This window comes from Heterodontus francisci, chromosome 47 (genome assembly GCF_036365525.1).
Source record: "Heterodontus francisci isolate sHetFra1 chromosome 47, sHetFra1.hap1, whole genome shotgun sequence".
Classification (NCBI taxonomy): domain Eukaryota; kingdom Metazoa; phylum Chordata; class Chondrichthyes; order Heterodontiformes; family Heterodontidae; genus Heterodontus; species Heterodontus francisci.
In genome coordinates this window covers 15,774,936-15,798,477 of record NC_090417.1, presented here as the reverse complement: position 1 = coordinate 15,798,477, position 23,542 = coordinate 15,774,936, and the positions used below count along the sequence as shown (strand labels likewise).

Sequence of the window (23,542 nt, the reverse complement as noted above, 5' to 3'; positions counted from 1 at the left end):
TCACACCGAGGAAGGGTCACTGACCCGAAAAGTTAACTCTGCTTCTCTTTCCACAGATGCTGCCAGACCTGCTGAGTGATTCCAGCATTTCTTGTTTTTGTTTCAGATTTCCAGCATCCGCAGTATTTTGCTTTTATTTATGTCACACCGAGGGTTAGGTATTGCATCTAAGACTGAGGAGTCAAAGCGACAAGCACCTGACAAGCACTTTTTAGTCATTCATTCTCTGGCATCACTTGTAAGGCCACTATTGATTGCCCACCCACTTGTTGCACCGAGGTGGTGGTGACAGGACTTCTTCTTCTCGAGCCGCTGCAGGCCATGAGGAGAAGGTGCGATTACTGGCAGCAGTTAGACTCAACTCAGTATTTTGTTCATCGTAACTCACATATAGGCCAGACTGTGTAAGCTCGACAGGTTTCCCTCAAGGGCACGAATAACTCATTTGGGTTTTTAACAACAGATTCACAGTTTCATGATCACTACTGCCAGCTTTTCTTCCCAGATTTTACGAGGGATTTGTACTCACACCCTCTAGCTTACGTTCTTAATCTCGAACTGTGCCACTCTACTTGGCTATGTCTTCACCCATTAAGCCCTGTACTATAACTTTCACTTGGAGCAGTATTTCTGATTCACATCACTTCATCCGAATGCAGCACTGGCCGCAGAACCTAACATCTGCCCACTCTCTAACATTCTGCGTTGATTGCAAACACCTTAAGAGGGGAATAATATTTTCTTTAAATAAAATTGTGCAAACGTGAGGCGTGAAATAAATATTTCTCAACAAGACTTGTGGGTTCCTGTTACAATTATTGCATTGATCCTGCCCTTTTGGGTGAATTTAAAATACTTCAATTCCAGGTTTCTCCTGTCATTGAGGTTCCACCCTGAGTACACACTATCCCCCAGCTGTGAAAACGTAAGGAGCCGCAGAATATTGCTGTGTCCGCAACCTCAGAATGGAAAGTTTTTTTTAAAAAAGATATAATTTTGGGGAGTGAAAACGCTTCAGTCATCGACAGGTTAAAGTTTTGACAGTATATGGAAAAGAATAAAGCTCATTAACCGGTGGGGCAGAGGCAGATAAATCGAAAAACTGTGAAAATCATTATACAGACAGTTATTCAGGTTACAAGAATGCCCTGAAGTCTCCAAGACCAATATGCTAATATACAGACTTATGGAGAGAATTCATGATTACATCATGCATTCCGCAGCCGACGTCATGTAACAGTTTCTTCCTCACAACAGATGTGTAATCTCAAGCTTTAAATCAAGCACAAGCTAACTGAGAGAGAGCGGGTATCGGATATTTCAACAGCTTTTCGGAATGCCTGCTGTCCCCAAAGTGATCCTACAAACGTCCACCCACCAGGAAGTGAAAATTGAAACCAGTCTGTTCCGGCCAAGTGGTTTTGAATGTGAGGCTCTGCTTGCAGTACTTTTTTTATGAAAAAAAAAGGCTGAATGAAAGGGAAATGTGAATCCGTTCACTGAACTTCAGACATGATCTCCTGACTTGTCAACGAATGAGCAAAGAAAATGTACAGAGAAGACAGGAAAGATTAACAAGGAAAGAACAAGAGCAGGGAATTTATTGGACTTCTGAGGCATGTGCAACTCAGTAAAGATTTACAATTATCACCAGGTACAAAATAGTCTTATTTTATCACAATACATAATAAATTTTGAGAGAGAGAGAGAGAAAGCGGAAATGAAAGGGACAAATACAAACAAAATAGATCCAAGTTCCCAAGCATGCAAGACTGAACAAATGACTTATTTCAATGGACAGGACAATGCAAGCTGGTCTGTGTCCTTCATACAATCTTCGAGCAGCATTCTTCAAATTAACCACTGTCATGCAGTGACGATTCTTTCTCACAAGTGTTGATTATGCGGCTCAAAACAACAGAATTGAAATCTATAGCAAATACAGTCGCCACACAGAGTGCTCAAACTGCTGCAGAATCTCTCAGAAACACTGTCAGCAACGTTGGCACGGTGTTAGAATCTTACATCCAGGACACAGTAAAGGCCCGGATCAATGACCTTAAAAACAAACTGGAGACGACCGCAAGAGATGGAATGAAACTTGGTACGAGTGCAACAGTCTGCGCTCGGAAATCCAATGCTGCTGTCAGCCTCCAGCAGCAGCATGTATGCAAGTGCACAAGAAAAAGCAAATGGCTTTCAAGTCTTTGCCAGTTCCTTACCAGTATCTGTGCCTGGGTGAGAGACGACACTGCATTCAGGGCCCACAGTAAAATGACACTACTGCTGGAATGCAGCCAAATCCACTGGGGTCTACTCGTGTTTACGAAGAACTAAGAAACACAAGCAATCGCAAACATATCCAAAGCTGATCTTTGGTAAAGCCTCAAGTACTGACGACAAGACAATATGGATGGATCATCTCCAAGAAACTCCATGGTCATTTATCTTCCTTCCCCCACCGATGCCACCCCCAAACTTCTTGGAGTTCAATAAATGGTTACAAGTCACGAGAGCCATGTTGCAGTCTTGTGTTCTGTCTGCAAGTTCCTTCAGCTTATTCCCACTCCTCAAACTGCTCCGGCTTCCTCGGCTCATGTCACAATTTCCTCCCTGAATGACCCAAGCAGTTGACCAATCATTAGAGCTCCTTTCAGCTCCCAACAGAATGTTGACAAACAGGAAAAAGCAGCAATATGTGCACTCCATCTGCTACTACAGCAATGCCTCATTGCCTGTCAGTCATAAACCAGTGCTCATACTCCCACCCAACTACTGACAGGCAATACCACAGGACATCAATAAACAACCTTGAGAGCTTCAACACAGTTAGTCAGAAAGTACGAAAAAAAGACAATGAGGTGAATTATGAACACTGGAGGGTGGTGTGCAAACAAGCATAATTCGTAAACAAGGGCAGATAACACAAAGACTTGGCTATCATCTCTCCCCTGCATTTTCCTGTGGTTCAGGGGAAGCACAGACAGGAAGGTGTGTGGCACAGGACTTGTGAGAAGGAAAGGCTGACGTAGAAGTGATAACAAGCAAACTCCAACAGCTGAGGTACAATGACAACCACATATTAAGGACAGACCAAGCCTTTTGTACACCCTGCTGCCTCATTACGAAAAGCTTGGGAAGTAATGCCTTCATTTTGCAATAGTCTGATCAGTTTTGAAAACACAACTAACCCTCCAAAATGAATCATTGACAGATGTACTATCATAGCTCTGTATTATTCGAACTTCCTAAAACTTGAAAGACCTTGCTTTAGAACCAGGAAGTACTTTTCTGCTTCACTCTAGTCAGAGAATGTGAAGTAAATATTTTAGGGTTCTCCTTTATCTTCATTCACCCATTCTTACTCTGGTTTCCTTCTCCCTGACAATCTTTAATCTACTGAACTTTTCTGCTTCATTTTCTCTGTTTGACTGAAGAATTGATCAGTGTCTTCCCTTAGCACTCCTCTATGATAACTTCTGCTGAAGTCTGACGAACCGATTCTCCTTTTTCTCCAAGCCGAATACACATGATTTACAAATGCTCACACTGCTATCTATCAATGAAAGTCTGATGCCATGACCCAAGCAAGCAATGAATTGTGCTTTGAGTCTTCATCTGTTGGGCAATGGAACTGCATCTTCACGTCATCTGAGAAAACACAACCTGAACAGCTCTTTTAGCGCAATCTTGCTGCACCTCTGAATGAAACGGTCATCAGTGAAGTGCTGTTATTTTCAGGGTGATAGAACTGAGCATGAGTCAAACAAAACCATCAAGAGCAGACAAACTGCTCATTTATTCGATTGCTGTTTGAGAGAGCTTGCTGTGCACGAATTGGCTGGCAGATTAACCCACAAACTCGCAATGACTATACTTCAGAAGTAATTCATTCACTGTGAAACACTTTGGAAAGTCCTGACGATTTGAAAGGCTCTATCTATATAGAAACAAAAGAACATAGCAAATAGGAGCAGAAGTAGCCATTCAGCCCCATCGACCCTGCTCTGCCATTCAACAAGATTGTGGCTGATCTCCTACCTCAGCACCTTTTTCCCGCACTGTCCCCATAACGCTTGATATCCTTAATATCTAGAAATCTATCTATCTCTGTCTTGAATATACTCAATGACTGAGCTTCCACAGCCCTCTGTGGTAGAGAATTCCACAGATTCACCACCCTCTGAGTAAAGAAATTCCTCCTCATCTCAGTCCTGAATGGCTTACCTCTTATTGAGACTGTATCCCCTACTTCTAGAACACCCAGCCAGGGGAAACATCCTTCCTGTATCTACCCTGTCAAGCCCTGTAAGAATTTTGTATGTAACAATGAGATCATCTCTTATGCTTCTAAACTCAAGAGAATACAGGCCCAGACATCCCAGGGATCAGTCTGGTGAACCTTCTTTGCATTCCCTCAATGGCAAGTAGATCCTTCCTTCAGTAAGGAGACCAAAGCTGTAGACTATACTCCAGGTGCAGTCTCACCAAGACTCTACAATTGCAGCAAGACATCTTTACTGCTGTGCTCAAATCCTCGTGCAAGAAAGGCCAACATATCAGTTGCCTTCCTAATTTCTTGCCGTACCTGCATGTTAGCTTTCAGTGACTCATGAACAAGGACACCCAGGTTCCCTTTGGACATCAACACTTCCCAATTTCTCACCATTTAAGAAATACTCTGCATTTCTGTTTTTTGCCATCCCAAGTGGACAATTTCACATTTTTCCACATTATGGTCCATCTTCTTGCCGACATACCGAGCCTGTCTCAATCCCTTCGAAGCCTTTTTGCATCCTCCTCACACCTCACATTCCCACCTAGATTTGTGTCATCCGCAAATGCATCTTTTTTTCAGAATCCAGCCTGGAGTATAAGATGTAAACTCACTGGTGTTGATGGAGGACAGGACCTTGTATTCTTTCATTACGTTGGAATTTCAGAGTGCATTGTTGCAGAGTATTTATATGTTTCAATCTAGCCTGGCCCTCAAAAACTTGCCATGGTCTGAGCTCAGTCAATGTCCGAGAGTGAGTGTGAGAGAGAGAGAGAGATATCAGGGCACAGGAGAATATGCAGCAACTCTGACAATTTAAACCTATTAAAAATAATCCAGAAACAATACTGAGAGGCATCAACATTTATCTGAAGCCCTGAACATCACAAAGTGCAGGAGCATAATCAAACACCATCTGACAGCAAACCACAGAAGGAAATTATGCGCCATAATTTGCTTTGGCAAAGCATCTAACAATATCTGCTGTGACTTGGACTTAAACTTGCACGTTGACGTTTTTGAATTTGTTGCATGGCAAACCTAGCTTTTACCAATCTTTTGGTCATCGACCCTAATCTGCGCTCATGTCGTTGATGTCAAATTTTGTCTGATAACACTCCTGTGAAGGGTCTGGATACATTTTATTCTGTTAAAGACTTGATTAAATCTAAGTTTTGGTTGTTGTGGCAACTTGTTTCAAGTGTGAGCTTCACAACGAGGTAAACCCGGAACCTGGGATCTGAGTGAACAGGGCAAGCGACCGTGTATCTCCTGAATCAAACAGTTTGAAGGACTGCAAAATTAACAGCGCAAGGTCGAAGAAAAAACTTGAAATTTGAATGGATGAATTCATCGTCACATCAGGTAAAGAACGCAAAGTAGTGAGTGAGAAAGACTGACTGGAATGAGAAAGTAAAAAAAGACAAGGAGGAAAAGTAAGAAAACATTTATTTTTTGTTTTAATTTTATTTCAAAATCTCCAAACTGTTCAAAGCTGAACAACTGGGACTCCACACTGGTAGCAGTTAATTTTCAGTGCCAGAGAGTTGCCTGACAGAAGATAACCGTCATCGTGACGCTAAAAGTATACTTGGATTGACATGGATGACTTCCTGTAGTGAGTTTAACTTGGATCAACGGCAGAAATACAACAATTTGACACAGTCAATGCATTGCAACAGTGAGGCAGACAGCGAGGAGCAGATTTCTTCAAAGTAATGGTGCAGTGCTTCAACTCTCAGCAACTTTTCAATATTCACACATCTGGCCCATGTATGATGTTGCTGCACCACGTGCGTTTTAATGAAGCTGAGGGCCAGGAGCTTCAATATTGTTTCAACTGCAAATTATGGTCCATTTGGACAAGTGACCAAAAGCTTGGTCCTAAGGGAGAAGAGCGTGCAAGAGTGGCAGAACAGTTTATCAGGGAAGCAATTCCAGAGCTTAGGGCCCAGGCATGGCCATGAAGCAGCGATCAAAATCGAGGATGCACAACAGCCAGAATTGGAGGAGTGCAGAGATCTCAGAGGATTTTTTTTAACTTGTTCAGGGGATGTGAGCATCGCTGGCAAGGCCAACATTTATTTTCCATCCCTAATTGCCCTTGAGAAGGTGGTGGTGAGCTGCCTTCTTGAACCACTGCAGGCCTTGGGGTGTAGGAACACCAACAGTGCTGTTAGGAAGGGAGGTTCAGGATTTTGACCCAGCGACAGTGAAGGAACAGCGATATAGTTCCAAGTCAGGATGGTGTGTGGCTTGGAGGGGAACTTGCAGGTGGTGTTGTTCCCATGCATCTGCTGCCCTTGTCCTTCTAGGTGGCAGAGGTCACGGGTTTGACAGGTGTTGTCGAAGGGGCTTTGGTGCGTTGCTGCAGTGCATCTTGTATATGGTACACACTGCCGCCACTGTGCGCGATGGGGGAGTGAATGTTGAAAGTGGTGGATGGGGTGCAGATCAATCGAGCTGCTTTGTCTTGGATGGTATCGAGCTTCTTGAATGTTGTTTTAGCCGCACACATCCAGGCAAGTGGAGAATATTCCATCACACTCCTGACTTGTGCCTTGTAGATGGTGGGCAGGCTTTGGGAAGTCAGGTGGTGAGATACTTGGTGCAGAATTACTGTCCTCTAACCTGCTCTAAAAGCCACAGTATTTATTTGGCTGGTCCAGTTCAGTTTCTGGTCAATGATAAACCCCAGGATGTTGAGGGTGGGGGATTCAGTGATGGTAATGCCATTGAATGTCATGGGGAGATGGTTAGATTCTCTCTTGTTGGACATGGGCATTGCCTGGCACTTGTGTGGCACAAATGTTAACTTGCTGCTTCGCAGCCCAAGCCTGGATATTGTCCAGGTCTTGCTGCATTTCTACACGGACTGCTTCAGTATCTGAGGAGTCACGAATGGTGCTGAACATTGTGCAATCATCAGCGAACATCCCCACTTCTGACCTTCTGAGTGAAGGAAGGTCATTGATGAAGCAGTTAAAGGTGGTTGGGCCTCGGCCACTACCCTGAGGAACTCCTGCAGTGATGTCCTGGGACACAAGAACACAAGAAATAGGAGCAGAAGTGGACCATAAGGCCCAACGAGACTGCTCCGCCATTCAATACCATGATGGCTGATCTTGGGCTTCCTGCCCACTCTCCATATCCCTTGATTCCATGCAAGACCAAAAATCGATCCCAGCCTTAAATATCATCAATGATGAAGCATCCACAACCCTCTGGGGTAGAGAATTCCAAAGATTCACAACCATTTGTAGCAATTTCTCCTCATCTCAGTCCTGAATGATTGGCCCCTGATCCTGAGACTGTGTCCCCGTGTTCTAGATTCCCTGACTAGTGGGAACAATCTCTCAGCTTCTACCCTATCAAGCCCTTTCAGAATCTTGTATATCTCAAATAGATCGCCTCTCATTCTTCTCAACTCCAGAGAATACAGGCCCAATTTACTCAGCCTCTCGTCATGGGACAACCCCATTATCCCTGACGGCTGAGATGATAGACCTCCAACAACCACAACCACCTTCCTGAAGGGGGACATTTAAACATCGTAAGCTTCGAGCTGTTTAAACAAAGAAGTCAGCATTAGAGTTGATAACAAACAGTAGAATGGACGGAGCTGAAGTGTATATGTCTTGGCTGCGAATGGAGAAGTTGAAAACCACTGTGTATGCGTTTTAAATGTGATTGGATAAGTTTGAAATGATGCATCATGATGTAATGCGAGGTATAAATATCGCATGGTTCTTTGTCTCAGTGGAGAAACCTCATGGTTTGACTAGCAGAGGTTATCTCCCCGCCGGTGTAAAAAATAAAGACTGCTTGGTGATTGAACTACAGATCGAAGGTGTCGAGTGACTATTTCAGTCATTCCACCAGACATTCCTTTGTGCTTGCTAAGGCTCCAACCAGCAGACAGTTTTCCTCGATTCCCACTGACTCCAATTTTAGTAGGGCTCCTTGATGCCATACTCAAGTCAAATGCTGCCTTGATGTCAAGGGCAATCACTCGCACCTCACCTCTGGAGTTCAGCTCTTCTGTCCATGTTTGGACCAAAGCTGAAATGAGGTCAGCAGCCAATTGGCCCTGGCAGAACCCAAACTGAGCGTTACTGAGCAGGTTATTGCTGAGCACGTTGATGACACCTTTCACGACTGGATGTGGCAGGATTGCAGAGCTTAGATCTGATCCGTTGTTTCTGGGATCGCTTAGCTCTGTCTATCGCATGCTGCTTGCACATGTTTGGCATGCTCTCCTGCACTCTTCACTGAACCAAGGTTGGTCTTCCGGCTTCATGGTAACGGCAGAGTGGGGGATATGCCGGGCCATGAGGTTACAGATTGTGGTTGAATACAATTCTGCTGCTGCTGATGGCCCACAGCACCTCATGGACGTCCAGTTTTGAGTTGGAAGAGGTTAACGAGATAACAATGAGTGAGGACATGGGGCAGGGGATGATCTGAACATGAGGTACAGAATTTCAAAACAACTCCAGCTAATATTAAAAAAACCTTTCCCAAGACAGTCTACACATGAACAATTCTATCACGTCCGACAATAGGAGAAGTCCATCTGGATACAAATGAAAAATTTCATTATGACTTGAATGATCTGTTGGAGTTGGGGGATCTGATTTGCAGATCAGACAGGATGTGGACTGTTAGTTGTTAGTTAGATTATGCCTCATCAAGGCACTAATGAGACATACAATGCCGATGTCAGTTGTCGATGGAAATTCTTCATGTCGTTTGCTTCATCATGGTCTCTTTGATCTGGCTTGAACAACAGCTTCTTATCCAAAGGTCTAATGCCGGCTACATATTCTCGTCTCGCACACTTTTATTTGTTTCGAAGGCAACATCTGAGCTCCACTGGGAAGGCAAACATATTCCTTCAGCCAGGTACAAACACATCAGGAAGCTAATAAAAGGGAATATACTCCAAAAGACTTGCTTCAACCAGACTTGAAGAATGACTCAGTCTTTGTACTGTTATTTTTGTGCTGTTTTCACTTCTGTCTGATCTTAATTACTGGAAATAAATTCAGTCTGTCGTTTTGGCCTGAGCGATGCATTGCACCAGAGTGATGCTTTTCCACCGATCATGGTGGTCAGGCAGGCGCCTGGTACATGGCCCCCTCATAGATGTCATAGAGCGATACAGCACTGAAACAGGCCCTTCGGCCCACCGGGTCTGTGCCGACCATCAACCACCCATTTATACTAATCCTACATGAATCCCATATTCCCTACCACATCCCCACCTTTGGCCTTTACAATGGCCAATTTACCTATCAACCTGCAAGTGTTTGGCTGTGGGAGGAAACCGGAGCACCCGGCGGAAACCCACGCAGTCACAGGGAGAACTTGCAAACTTACCGCACAGGCAGTACCCAGAACTGAACCCGGGTCGCTGGAGCTGTGAGGCTGCGGTGCTAACCACTGCGCCACTGAGCCGCCCTCGTGCTGAAAAGCTCAATGATAGGGTAAGTTTGAATCCTGTTGCAAGTTACTGATTCTCAGAGTGCATGCGGGCATACGTTTCTGATAGTAGCTACTGCAGGTCTGCCAAAGGAGACTGCATTTTGCTGCAAATACAAGTTGAGTTTGGAGAGAACACAAAATGAAATTATCTTAGATTTAAATTAGAGGTTCATTTTATTTTGGAATGTTTCAAGAATCATTATTTTTTGTCTCATTACCTCTTCACAAATATATGTTGCTTGCTTTATTGTACCAAACAAATAAAAGCGAGAAGAAAAGAAAGACGTGCATTTACAACCTCAGAATGTGCCAAAGCACTTTATGGCTAATGAAGTACTTCCGAAGTATAGTCACCGACCTTAGAACAGTGACTATATTTCAAAAGTGCTCGACTGGTTGTAAACCACTTTGGATGTGAGCAGGTCATGAAAGGCACTCAATAAATGCCTGCCTTTCTTTCCTTCTACCTTTCCTTTTTTTGGTTACCCAACTAAAAGGAAAGTCCACCAAGAAAGGAAAGCTTGAATTAATACTGCATCTCATCACTTTCCTCACAAACACCTCAAAGCACGAAGTTACTTCAAGTTCAGGAACTTCTGTCATGGAAATGAAGAGGAGAATATCGCCTGTGATTGACAGAGGAATACTGGTTTGGACATCAGAGGAACTCAGCTCTTCCTCAAACCATGGGGTCATGAACATACTGGATACAGCAAAGGCAAGGGTCCTAACAACATTGCAGCAACAGGACTGAAGACATGTGCTCCAAAACTGGCCGTGCCCCTTGCCAAGCTGTTCCAGTGCAGCTACAACACTGGCATCTACCCAGCAATGCGGAAAATTGCCCAGGTATGTCCTGTTCAGAAAAAGAAAGACAAGTCCAAACCGGCCAATTACTGCCCCATCAGTCAACTCTCAATCATCAGTAAAATGATGGAAGGTGTTGTCAACAGTGCCATCAAGCGACACTTGCTGACAACAACCTGCTCAGTGACACTCAGTTTGGGTTCCGCCATGGCCACTCAGCTCCTGACCTCATTACAACCTAGGTTCAAACATGGACAAAAGAGCTGAACTCAAGAGGTGAGGTGAGAGTGACTGCCCTTGACATCAAGGCAGCATTTGACCGAGTATGGCATCAAGGAGCCCGAGCAAATCTGAAGTCAATAGGAATCGGGGGAAAACTCTTCGTTGGTTGGAGTCATACCTAACGCAAAGGAAGATGGTTTTGGTTGTTGGAGGTCAATCATCTGAGCTCCGGGACATCACTGCAGGAGTTCCTCAGGGTCGAGTCCTGGGCCCAACCATCTTCAGCTGCTTCATCAATGACCTTCCTTCAATCATAAGGTCAGAAGTGGGGATGTTCGCTGATGATTGCACAATGTTCAGCACCATTCGCGACTCCTCAAATACTAAAGCAGTCCGTGTAGAAATGCCGCAAGACCTGGACAATATCCAGGCTTGGGCTGCTAAGTGACAAGTAACATTCATGCCACACAAGTGACAGGCAATAACCATCTCCAACAAGAGACAATCTAACCATCTCCCATTGACATTCAATGGGATTACCATCGCTGAATCCCCCACTATCAACATCCTGGGGGTCATCATTGACCAGAAACTGAACTAGAGTAGCCATATAAATACCGTGGCTGCAAGAGCAGGTCAGAGACTAGGAATCCTGCGGCGAGTAACTCACCTCCTGACTCCCCAAAGCCTGTCCACCATCTACAAGGCACAAGTCAGGAGTGTGATGGAATACTCTCCACTTGCCTGGATGGGTGCAGCTCCAACACTCAAAAAGCTCAACACCGTTCAGGACAAAGCAGCCCGCTTGATTGGCACCCCATCCACAAACATTCACCCTCTCCACCACCAACGCACAGTGGCAGCAGAGTGTAACATCTATAAGATGTACTGCAGAAATTCACCAAGCCTCCTTCGACAGCACCTTCCAAACCCGTGACCTCTACCACCTAGAAAGATAAGGGCAGCAACGCATGGGAACACCACCAACTGCAAGTTCCTCTCCAAGCCACAAACCATCCTGACTTGGAACTATATTGCTGTTCCTTCACTGTCGCTGGGTCACAATCCTGAAACTCCCTTCCTAACAGCACTGTTGGTGTACCTACACCCCAAGGACTGTAGCGGTTCAAGAAGGCAGCTCACTACCACCTTCTCAAGGGCAATTAGGGATGGGCAAAAAATGCCGGCCTGGCCAGCGACGCCCACATCCCGTGAATGAATGAAAAAAAACATCCAAACAGGCAGACAGTGCCATGGTTTAACACCTGAGCCAAGAACAGCTCCTCCAACAATACAGCATGACTTCAGCATTGTGCTCAAATATCAGCTTCATTTTTGTGTTAATTGCTTGAGGGATACTTTGTGTATCAGAGGCGAGAGCACGAGCTGTGAGTCAAACTACAGTCACGTAGCCAAATAAAACAAGATCCGAACAGTTGTACAACAGGTGATCAGGATGATAAATCACAATGCCAATCGGCTTCTGGGATGTTTGTTTGTCAATCTGCATGGCACACTCCCAATTGTTTGAGGCCTATGTTTATTGCACTAAACTACAAATGCTGCATCCTCAACAATATTTGACAGAGGATAACTGGAGAAAGTCATCTTATAAAAATGCTATCTGATTAAATGCTGCTCAGTGACCAATAGTGCATTTCCCTTTGCACTGGTCCGAGCCTGAAAACTTGTGTTATTTTCACTTCCCTTGCTTGGCAGGTTGATGGCATGAAAGAGCTGGTCTGAAATTTTTATTTTGTGTGTGAGGAAGCAAAGAGACAAAATAATTGTCAGTTTTGTGAAACAGTATTTTGTGTGTGTGGGAGACAGATTCTTGTTCAGCTGAGCTCAGTGATCACTGAAGAAATCTTAATTGGATATCTTTGGAAATCTAAATGGATATCTTTGGCAAGAAACAAGTTTGTGAAGGATCGAAGGAGATTATTTGATGTCCACGACTGAAAATGACTTCTGGTAATGGGACCGGCTTGCTGAAATTTCCCCGTGAAAAATCAAGTTTGGAAAGAGCGAGTGCAGTCAAGAAGCATACACTGTTGCCTTCCAAAACAGATTTCTACTGGGCTCCGGGATTTGTTCCAGTCTTGCTTCCCCACAAATCCCCAGGTAGCAAGCTCGAAAAAGGGAGCTTCACTCCAGCAAGACTGGAATCAGAAATCTATTGAGCGGAGCGGAGAATGCCGAGAGCTGGCAACAAAATAATCATGCAGGCCTTTCCACATCCCAAATATGGGTCCTGATTCCATTCCCATATTTTACTTTGATATGTTCACAGGATTTTTCTTTCTTCTCAAAATAATAAATTGAGGGGCTGAATGTTGAGTGCAAGAATTTCAACTTCACTTTGAACTGCAAATAACTGGCAATCCTTCTCAGCTTCCCCGCCAAAGCCTATTTCGATACACTTGACCCAACTGCCTGAGAATCAAACTGGCTATGGATAAGTTTGCAATGTGAGGTCAGGGGACGTGGGGGAGTGGGGAGGGGAGGTTGTTGGCAAAATCAGTTTCTCATTTTGGTGTTCGGTGGGACTAGACAAGGATCTTTCTGACTCAGATTTGCTGGGCTTGTGACTCTCACTCATTGAGCTGATTCATCTCCTAGAAACTCCAAGCTCACCCCCTCATCTATTTCCTTCACCTCCCACTCCCAAGTGTTCAACAAATGGTTGCTAGCCATGGCACCTGTGTTGTCGTGTTGCTTGTGTCTGAAAGTTTCTCCAGCTTATTAAGACACTTGCTCAGTCCCCAAGTTCTTCTGGCCTTCTCTGCCCATTTATCAACGTCAATCTGACCAAACAAGCCGCGGCCAACCAGTTGCAGGTGGCATCCAACAACATCCCAGCAAAGCTTTCACTGCTTCTGCTGCATACACAGTTCATTCACCTCTGTGAAATAAATGACCCAAACCGAGATTCAGCAAAAAAGAACACTTAGCTGTTGAGCTGCTGGACTTACTTTTTCAAGGGTTCAATGGCTGTTTTCTGAATCTGATTGACCTAATGAAGAAACACAGGATACTTAGCATAAATTAAGCATACTGAACTCTGATATGAAGTGCAACTTATACATAATAAGTGAAACATGGGCTACAGTATGACTGAGTAAGGATAGAAACAAACTGGGTTGTTCCACTGTTCTGCATTCTTGATAACTTTTATCCAAAATGCACGGGACAATTCAAACAACTTCCAAGTTTTACACTTGACCACCTTGCACATCATAAGATCTGGGAATGTTCTTGAACATCATTACAGCAGAGAAAGGAGAAGATAACTGATAAGAGCCCTCTTGACACCTCGTTGGACTGCTCACATTTCTGAAGGGGCACGGGGAGAATACCTGGCCAGTGATTCGACACAAAAGTAAAATGTGGCCCATTCCAATTTAGCCATTGTGATGGCTCAAAGTCCCAAATCATTTTCAATAACATGAATTATTTTCCAGCAACAAGGGTTATGCAGTCAAACAAGGCAGCCATTTTTCATTCAGCAAGGTGGAAATAATTATCATTTGAATGGTGGAGGGGAACTGGGTGATGTTGGAAAGAGGAATTTGGGGATTCCAGTTCACAGGCCATGAAAAAGAACACTTCAAGTGGATAAGGCCATGAATTATCCAAGACAACAAATTTTAAAATGTCATCTCCATGTTTAAATCCCCCCAGGACCTCAGCCCTCCTCATCTTTGTGCAAACATACCAATTAGGAGGAGCAGTAGGCCACTCGGCCCCTCACCCCTGCTCCTCCATTCAATAAGTTTATGGCTGAACTGATTACTCCACATTTCCACCTACACCCAATAACCTTCCATCCCCTTGCTTATCAAGAATCTATCTACCTCTGCCTTAAAAATATTCAAAGACTCTGCTTCCACTGCCTTTTGAGGAAAAGAATTCCAAAGACTCACGACCCTCAGAGAAAAAATTTCTCCTCATCTCTGTCTTAAATGGATGACCCCTTATTCCCCGAGTTCTAGATTCTCCCACAAGGGAAAACATCCTTTCCACATCCACCCTGTCAAGACCCCTCAGGATCTTACATGTTTCAATCAAGTCGCCTCTTACTCTTCGAAATTCCAGCAGATACAAGCCTAGCCGATCCAATCTTTCCTCGGAAGACAGCCCGCCCATTCCAGGTATTAGTCCAGTATGAACTGCCTCCATCGCATTTCCATCCTTCCTTAAATAAGGAGACCAATACTGGCCACAGTACTCCAGATGTTGTCTCACCAATGCCCTGAAGCATAACCTCCCTACTTTTGTATTCAATTCCCTTCATGATAAACAATAACATTGTTTAACATTAGCTTTCCTAATTTCCTGCTGTACCTGCATACTAACCTTTTGCGATTTGTGCACTTGGCCACCGAGATCCCTCTGCATCTCAGAGCTCTGCAATCTCTCACCATTTAAATAATCTGCTTCTTTTTCATTCTTCCTGCCAAAATGGACAATTTCACATTTTCCCACATTATACTCCATCTGCCAGATCTTTGCCCACTCACCAAACCAACTATATCCCTTAGCAGCCTCCTTATGTCCTTTTCACAACTTACTTTCCTACCTATCTTTGTGTGTCATCAGCACATTTAACAAACATACCTTCGGTCCCTTCATCTAAGTCATTTATATAAATTGTAAAATGTTGAGGCCCCAGCACAGATCCCTGTGGCACACCACTCATTACATCTTGCCAATCAGAAAATGACCCATTTATGCCGACTCTCGGTTTCCTGTTAGCCAGCCAATCTTCTATCCATGTCAATATGTTAGCAACAACACCATGAGTTTTTATTTTCTGCAATAATCTTTGATGTGGCACCTTGTCAAAGCCTTCTGAAAATCTAAGTACAATACATCCACCAGTTCCCCTTCATCCACATCACATATAACTCCCTCAAAGAACTCCAATAAATTGGTTAAACATGATTTCCCTTTCATAATACCATGTTGACTCTGCCTGATTATCTTGAATTTTTCTAAGTGCCTTGCTATAACCTCTTTAACAATGGCTTCCAACATTTTCCCTAAGACAGATGTTAAGCGAACTGGCCTGTAGTTTCCTGCTTTATGTGTCCCTTCCTTTTTGAATAAAGGAGTTACATTCACTATTTTCCAATCTAACAGAACCTTCCTGAATCTAAGGAATTTTGGAAAATTAAAACGCATCAACTACCTCACTAGACACTTCTCTTCACACCCTTGGCTGAAGTCCATCAGGACCCGCGGACTTGTCAGCCGGCAGCTCCAATAATTTGTTCAAGACCACTTCCCTGGTGATTGTAATTGTGAGTTCCTCCATCCCTTCCATTTCCTGACTTACAGCTAATACTGGGATGTTACTTCTATCCTCTATAGTGAATAGTGTATTGTGTATCTCCCCAAGTCCCACAACCCCTTTCCACAAACTTTCCGTGCAGCACAGCCCTCCTTCTCTTGATACGCCCCCACTCCTGGCAGCCTTCAGCCATCTGAGACTCAGACTCAGGAATTCCCTCTGTAAACTCCTCCACCTCAATCCATTTTGAGACCTGTCTAAAAATCCCACCCCTTTGACCAAGCTGTTAGGCACCTCTCCTAATATCTGCTTTCCATGCACAATCCATTTTGTTTCAAGTACATTGGGATGTTTGCCACTATGAAAGGTGCTAGTTTGAATGTGAACTGATGTTGCCATGAAATATTAGGTTGTACGGCAAGAAGTACAGAATCTTCAAGTTCAGATGGAACAGTGAAATGAGAAAGACCTCAGTACCACAGCTGCAGTATTGGTTTCCACACTACATGAAGACAAGGAAATACAAACACTTGCAAATCATTAGAATCACAGAGATTATAGGCTGATTTAATGGAGGTGTGTAAAATCAAAAAGAGATGGGACAGACTGTTTCCAATGATTGAAGGGTCGAGAACAAAGGGGCATTTAGACAAGATTAAATGCAAGCGATTTAGGACTGCACAGGAGAAATATTTTTTTGTATACACAGAAGGTTATGAGGCTGTGAAATGCACGATCAGAAAGCAAGACAACATTCTACTGTCAGGCAGCTGGGTGGTTTAAGAAAAGGGGAATATGTTTAGGATTACTGCTCGTGCGCAGGATAAACGGTAGCAACAATGGTTAGGCCAAAAGGCTTACTTGTATACTGTAATTTCTACATTACTCAACTTAGTTTTTTCTACTTGTTCAAGTTAGTATTTCTTGCCCAGCCCCATTTGCTCCGCTGGTAATCAGTGTCAACCATATTTTGTGCAACTGAGGTCTCACACAAGCCAGAGGATGTAGAGTGGTGCCTTCCCTTCCTTGAAGGACATCGGTGAACTATATCTGGAAACTTCCATGGTCATTTTCTCATGTGAACCCACAAAATTACTAGTTTTTAAATGATTTTAGTTCACAACTTGCCCTGGTGGAAAGGCAACTCATTGACCCAGATTGCTCGTGCAGTTCCATCACCAAGTCAGCCATCATATTCCCAATCCAGACAGAGCTCTGCACATGCACTCAAGCAGCTATATGTCCTGAGCCTGAGAATCGGACCCTCAGCTGTCACAATAAATGCTGGCTATGCCAGCACAGCGACAAGAAGTCAGTACAGGAGAGGAAAAAAGACAAGAGAGCAATAGTGATAGGGGATTCTATAGTTAAGGGAACAGATAGGCATTTCTGTGGTCGCAGACGTGATTCCAGGATGGCATGTTGCCTCCCTGGTGCACAGGTCATGGATATCACCGAGTGACTACAGGGCATTCTGGAGGGCACGCATGCACAGCCAGAGGCCATGGTCCACATTGGGACCAACAAGAGAGGAAGAAAGAGGTAGAAGGTCCTGCAGGCTGAGTTAAGGGAGTTAGGAAAGAGATTAGCAAGCAGGACCTCAAAGGTAATACTCTCCAGATTACTCCCAAGGCCACGTACTAGTGTGTGTAGAGGTAGGAGAATACACCAGATGAATGCGTGGCTGGAGAGATGGTGCAGGAGGGAGGGCTTCAGATTTCTGGGGCATTGGGACCGGTTCTGGGGAAGGTGGGACCTGTACAAGCCAAATGGTCTGCATCTGAACATACTAGGACAAATATTCTTGCAGGAAGATTTGCTCATGCTGTTGGGGATGGTTTAAACTGGATTGTCAGGGGGATGGGAACCTGAGCACAGATTCAGATAGGACAAATTCAGGGCAGCAAACGGGAGGCAGAAAATTAGCAAGTGACTCTGAAAGACAGAAGAATCAAAGACTAAAAAGTGTGCAGCACAGGAACTTGGCAGTATTAAAGGGTATTTATTTCAATGCAAGGAGGACAGCAAATAAAGCCGATGAGCTGAGGACACAGATAGACACATGGCAAAACAGTCTCATTGCTCTCACAGAAACCTGGTTTAAAGAGGGGCAAGAATGGCAGCTCAACATCCCTGAATTTAGAGTTTTCAAGCGGGATAGAGAGAAGGATAAAAAAGGAGGAAGTATAGCATTATTGGTTAAGGAATCAATAACAGCTGTGAGGAGGGATGACATGATGAATGAATCATCAAATGAGGTCATATGGGTTGAGCTCAGAAAAAAAAGGGTACTACACTTCTAGGAGTGTACTGTAGACCCCCAAATAGTGAGAAGGGGAGAGAAGAACAAATATGTAGGAAAATTTCAGAGTGCAAAAATGATAGGGCAATAATAGTTGGGGATTTCAGCTACCCAAATATCAACTGGGATACAAACAGTGTGAAGGGCACAGAGGGCACAAAATTCCTAACTGCATTCAAGAGAACTTTTTTCACCAGCACATAACAAGCCCAACGAGAGGGGGCGCAATTCTAGATTTAGTCTTTGGAAAATTAAGCTGGGCAAGTGGATGAAGTAGCAGCGAGTGACCATTTTGGAGATAGTGACCATAATACAGTAAGTTTTAGCTTAAATTCTACCAAACTGAGAGGTGATCTGGCGAAAGTGGACTGGATACAGCTACTTGAAGGAAAATCAGTGACAAACCAGTGGGAGGCATTCAAAAGCAAAATTCTACAGGCACAGTGTCGGCATGTCCCCACAAAGATAAAGGATTCTACGGCCAAATCTAGAGCCCCTGTTTATCTGGAAGCATACAGTTAAGAGAAAGCAGAAAAAGAAAGCTTATGATGATCACAAAAGTCTTAATACTTTAGAAAGCCTAAAGGAGTATAGAGAGTGCAGTGGTGATGGTAAAAAGAAAATTAGAAAAGCAAAGAGAGGACATGAAAAGTTATTAGCAGGTAAAATCAAGGAAAACTTGAAGATGTTTCATCAGTACATTAAGAGCAAGAGGATAACTAAGGAAAGGGTAGGGCCGATCAGAGATGTTCAAGGGAACTTATGCGTGGATGCAGAAGATGTGGGCAGGGCTCTTAATGAGTTTTTTGCCTCTGTCTTCACAAAGGAGAGGAATGATGCAGACATTGTAGTTAAAGAGGAGGAGTGTGAAATATTAGATACGATAAGCATAATGAGAGAGGAAGTACTGGAGGGTCTGACATTCTGGAAAGTGGATAAATCGCCAGGGCCGGATGGATTACATCCCAGGTTGTTAAAAGAAGCCAGGGAGGAAATAGCGGATGCGCCGAGGATCATCTTCAAATCCTCACTAGATACAGGAGAGGTACCAGACAATTGGAATTCTGCGAACGTTGTACCATTGTCTAAAATGGGTGCGAGGGATAGACCAAATAATTATAGACCTCGGTGGTGGGTAAATTATGAGAATCAATTCTGAGACATATGATAAACTGCCAGTTAAAAAGGCATGGATGAACCAGGGATAGTCAGCATGGATTTGTTAAGGGAAGGTCATGTCTTACTAACTCGACTGAGTTTTTTGAGGAAGTAACAAGGAGGATTGATGAGGGTAGTGAAGTGGATGTGGTCTACATGGATTTTACTAAGGCATTTGACAAGGTCCCACATGGCAGACTGGTCAGAAAAATGAAAGCCCAGGGAATACAGGGGAATGTGGAAGGTTGGATCCAAAAATGGCTCAGAGACAGGAAGAAAAGGGTAGGAATCGACGGATGTTTTTGTGAATGGAAAGCTGTTTCCAATGGCGTTGCACAGGGCTCAGTGTCAGGTCCCTTGCTGTTTGTGGTATATATTAATGATTTGGACTTCAATGTGGGAGGTATGATCGGGAATTTGCTGATGACACAAAAACTGTCCGTGTAGCTGATAGTGAAGAAGATAGCTGTGGACTGCAGAATGACATTAATGGTTTGGTTGAGTGGGCTGAAAGGTGGCAAATGGAATTCAATCTGGAGAAGTGTGAGATAATGCATTTGGGGAGGGAAAACAATGCAAGGGAATACACAATAAACGGGAGGACATTGAGAGGGCTGGAAGAAGTGAAAGGCCTTGGAATGCATGTCCAGAGCTCCCTGAAGGAAGCTGGACAAGTAGATAGAGTGGTGAAGAAGGCATATGGAATGCTTTCCTTTATTGGTCAAGGTATAGAATACAAAAGCAGGGATGTAATGCTGGAACTGTATAAAATGCTGGTTCGGCCACAGTGAGTATTGTGGACAGTTCTGGTCATCACATTGCAGGAAGGGCATAATTGCTCTGGAGAGAGTACAGAGGAGATTTACAAGAATGTTGCCAGGGCTTCAAAATTGTAGCTATGAGGAAAGATTGGATCAGCTCGGGTTGCTTTCCTGAGAAGAGGAGGCTGAGGGGTGACTTAATTGAGGTGCATAAAATTATGAGGGACCCAGATAGAGTAGACAGGAAGAACCTGTTTCCCTTAGCAGAGAGGTCAATTACCAGGGAGCACAGATTTAAGGTGATTGGTAGAAGGATTAGAGGGGACATGAGGAAAAACATTTTCAACGAGAGGGTGGTGGGTGTCTGGAATTCACTGTCAGGATCGCTGGTGGAGGCAGAAACCCTCAATTCTTTTAAAGGTACCTGGACATGCACCTGAAGTGCTGTAACCTGAAAGGCTCCGGACCAGGTGCTGGAAGGTGGGATGAGATTGGGCGGCTCGCTTTTTCAGCCGGCACAGACACTATGGGCTGAATGGCCTCCTTCTGTGCCATAATGTTTCTCTGGTTTCAATGATTTCTACTTGTCGTCTTACATTTATAGAACCTATGAAACACTTCACTATTCATTCTAAGGTTATTCCATAGCACACTTTTTAAAATTTGTTCTCAAGATATACATGATCCTGAAAAGGTCGCATATATTGGGATTACCTCCATGTGAGAGAGCAGACAGGGTCTCGGGTCAAGGTCTAACCTTCAGCAGTGCAGCACTTGTTGCTGAGAGGATGTTTCTCCTATGGGAGAGACTAGAACGAGGGGTGCAGTTTAAAAATAAGGGGTCTCCCATTTAAGACAGAGATGAGGAGAAATTTGTTCTCAGAGGGTCGTTAGTCTGTGAAACCCTCTTCTCTAGAGAGCAGTGGAAGCAGGGTCATTGAATATTTTTAAGGCTCAGTTAGATAGATTCTTGATTGATAGGGGAGTCAAAGGGTATAGGGATAGACAGGGAAGTAGAGTTGAGGCCACAGTTAGATCAACCACGATCTTATCAAATGGCGGAGCAGGCTAGAGGGGTCGAATGGCCTACTCCTGCTCTTGATTCGTGTGCTATGTTTGGTGCTTCACAGGAACGTCAGGCCCGACATTACGTGCTCAAGTCTGTAGGGTGGAACTTGAAACCACAGCCTTCATTGAAGGTGATGTGTGCCTTTCAAAGCTCACTGCGACAAATGCAACGTTAACCAAGCTACTTCAGAAGGCATTCAAATTCAGTCATGTCTTCAGTGTGAATCAAGTCACGTGTAGAAAAATCCCCAGGGCATCCATGAACAAGGTGTTTTTTTTTTTTTACACAAGTACAGCATCTTTCATGGTCGGTTTCAAGTTGTGCCAATCCAAGAACCATCAGAATCTGGATTTCACAACCTGTTGAAACAGGATTGACAACTTCTGGGTTACGAATCCTGCACTACCACCACTAAACTGCCTCACTGCTGTCTTAAGGGATGATGCCATTTCTGACATGTCCTGTCGATGTGCAAAGAAAGTACAAACCTTTTCCTGATTGAAGGCATCCATTCTCCGCATGGCAGTGTCCATAGCCGTCACCGTCTCCATAAACATCTGATCTTGTTCACACAATGGGTTCGTCAGCAGATCTGAAGAAATTTTCACCGCTGACTTAGACATTGCTGAAAGGAATAATAGAGTCCTTGTTTTAAAAAAAAACAAGCCACCAATAAGAAGACAACACCTATCGTCATAAACATCATCCAGTCCCATGTGATTATTCTTCAATGTGAAGGTAAAAATGACTGTTGCTGAGATGAGTTGATGATCACTTAATTTCTTCATATATCATTCCTCCATCCACTATTCTAAATGGGTTAATGTCTCCACTGAAATAGCACAGAAATGTGATGATAATGTGATAACCATTCACCCACTATTAAGCTTAAAATATGAATTATAATTGATCTATTAATTATCCATTTTCTTTGATGCTGTGCAGAAGATTCATGCTTAATACAACTGTCTTCAACAGAAAGCAAGATTAGATTTAGTCAAGCTGAGATCTGTCAGCCTGCCTTAAAATCCCCAAGTCTAAAACTGCACCTTTGCACCTGGTTTGCTGGTTATCAGACTGATGGGAGTGATGGACATTGCAATCAGACAGTTACCTCGAAATGGCTTTTGTACGAAGCCACTCAACACTGGCCTGAGCTGCGTGTTGATATTTCCCTATCTTGCAACACTTCTTCAGTTCTGCAAACAGCCTTTTGCAAGGAGCCGCCGTCCCAGCATTAAAAAGTAGAGCAAGTAGAAGTGTATGGTATGAAACATTTGGACAGGTGCAAAACTAACAGCCATATTATTTTGCAGTCAAGTAGGGATGGGTGGGTGAAGAGAAGGAACTCGATTCACATGGCTGAAACAAATGAAATCAAATGCTGTGTTATGTATAAGTCTTTTTTTTAAATACTTACCAGCAGGTATGGGGAAAATGAGACTGGTGTATTCATGGAATTTGTGCATCCGACAGGGCATTTCAAAGCTCCATGTTTTCTGTTACCTCTTGGAAATTCTCACACATCACCCAGTAAATTGCAATCATAGTCCATTACTCTGATTCAGTGCCAGGTTTGTCATCAACCTTTCCTGATCTGATCCCGTCAGCATCAATTAACAGGACAAAACCCAGCACACACAGTCCCACCCCTTCACTGTTCAGTTATGGTGTTACCATAGTGATGTCAGTTGGGGCTCAGTGGGTAACGCTGTTGCCTCTGAGTCAGAAGTGTGTGGGCTGAAGCCCCACTCCAGAGACTTGAGCATGTCATCGAGGCTGACAATTCAGTGCAGTACTGAGCGAGTGCTGCACTGTTGGAGGTGCTGTCTTTCAAGGGGAGACATTAAACCGAGATCCCGTCTGTCATCTCAGGTGGATGCAAAAAAATCCCACTGCACAATTTTGAAGAGCAGAGCAGTTTTCCATGGGTGCCCTCATCAATATTTATCACTCAACTAACATCACAAAAATACATCACCAGGTCATTATTACTTTCTTGCTTGTGGGAGCTTGCTGTGTGCAAATTGGCGACCATGTTTCCTACAGTACAGTGACTACACTTTCTAAAAAGGTGCCTCACTGGCTGTTCAGTGCTTCGGGGTTTCTGAGGTGCTGAAAGGCACTAGAGAAATCCAAGTGCTTTCTGTTGGTTGCAGCAGGT

At 43.9% G+C, this 23,542-nt stretch overlaps 1 protein-coding gene across 1 annotated transcript in view; it reads right to left on the bottom strand.

Moving 5' to 3' along the window:
- Positions 1 to 23,542, bottom strand: part of bin3 (bridging integrator 3) — a 129,764-nt gene that overhangs the window by 55,215 nt on the left and 51,007 nt on the right. Inside the window, exons 5-6 of the mRNA XM_068023488.1 lie at positions 21,867 to 22,003; positions 13,768 to 13,808 (exon numbers count right to left, since the gene is read on the bottom strand). Coding sequence (XP_067879589.1) covers positions 13,768 to 13,808; positions 21,867 to 22,003 — 178 coding nt within the window. The remainder of the gene's footprint in view (positions 1 to 13,767; positions 13,809 to 21,866; positions 22,004 to 23,542) is intronic.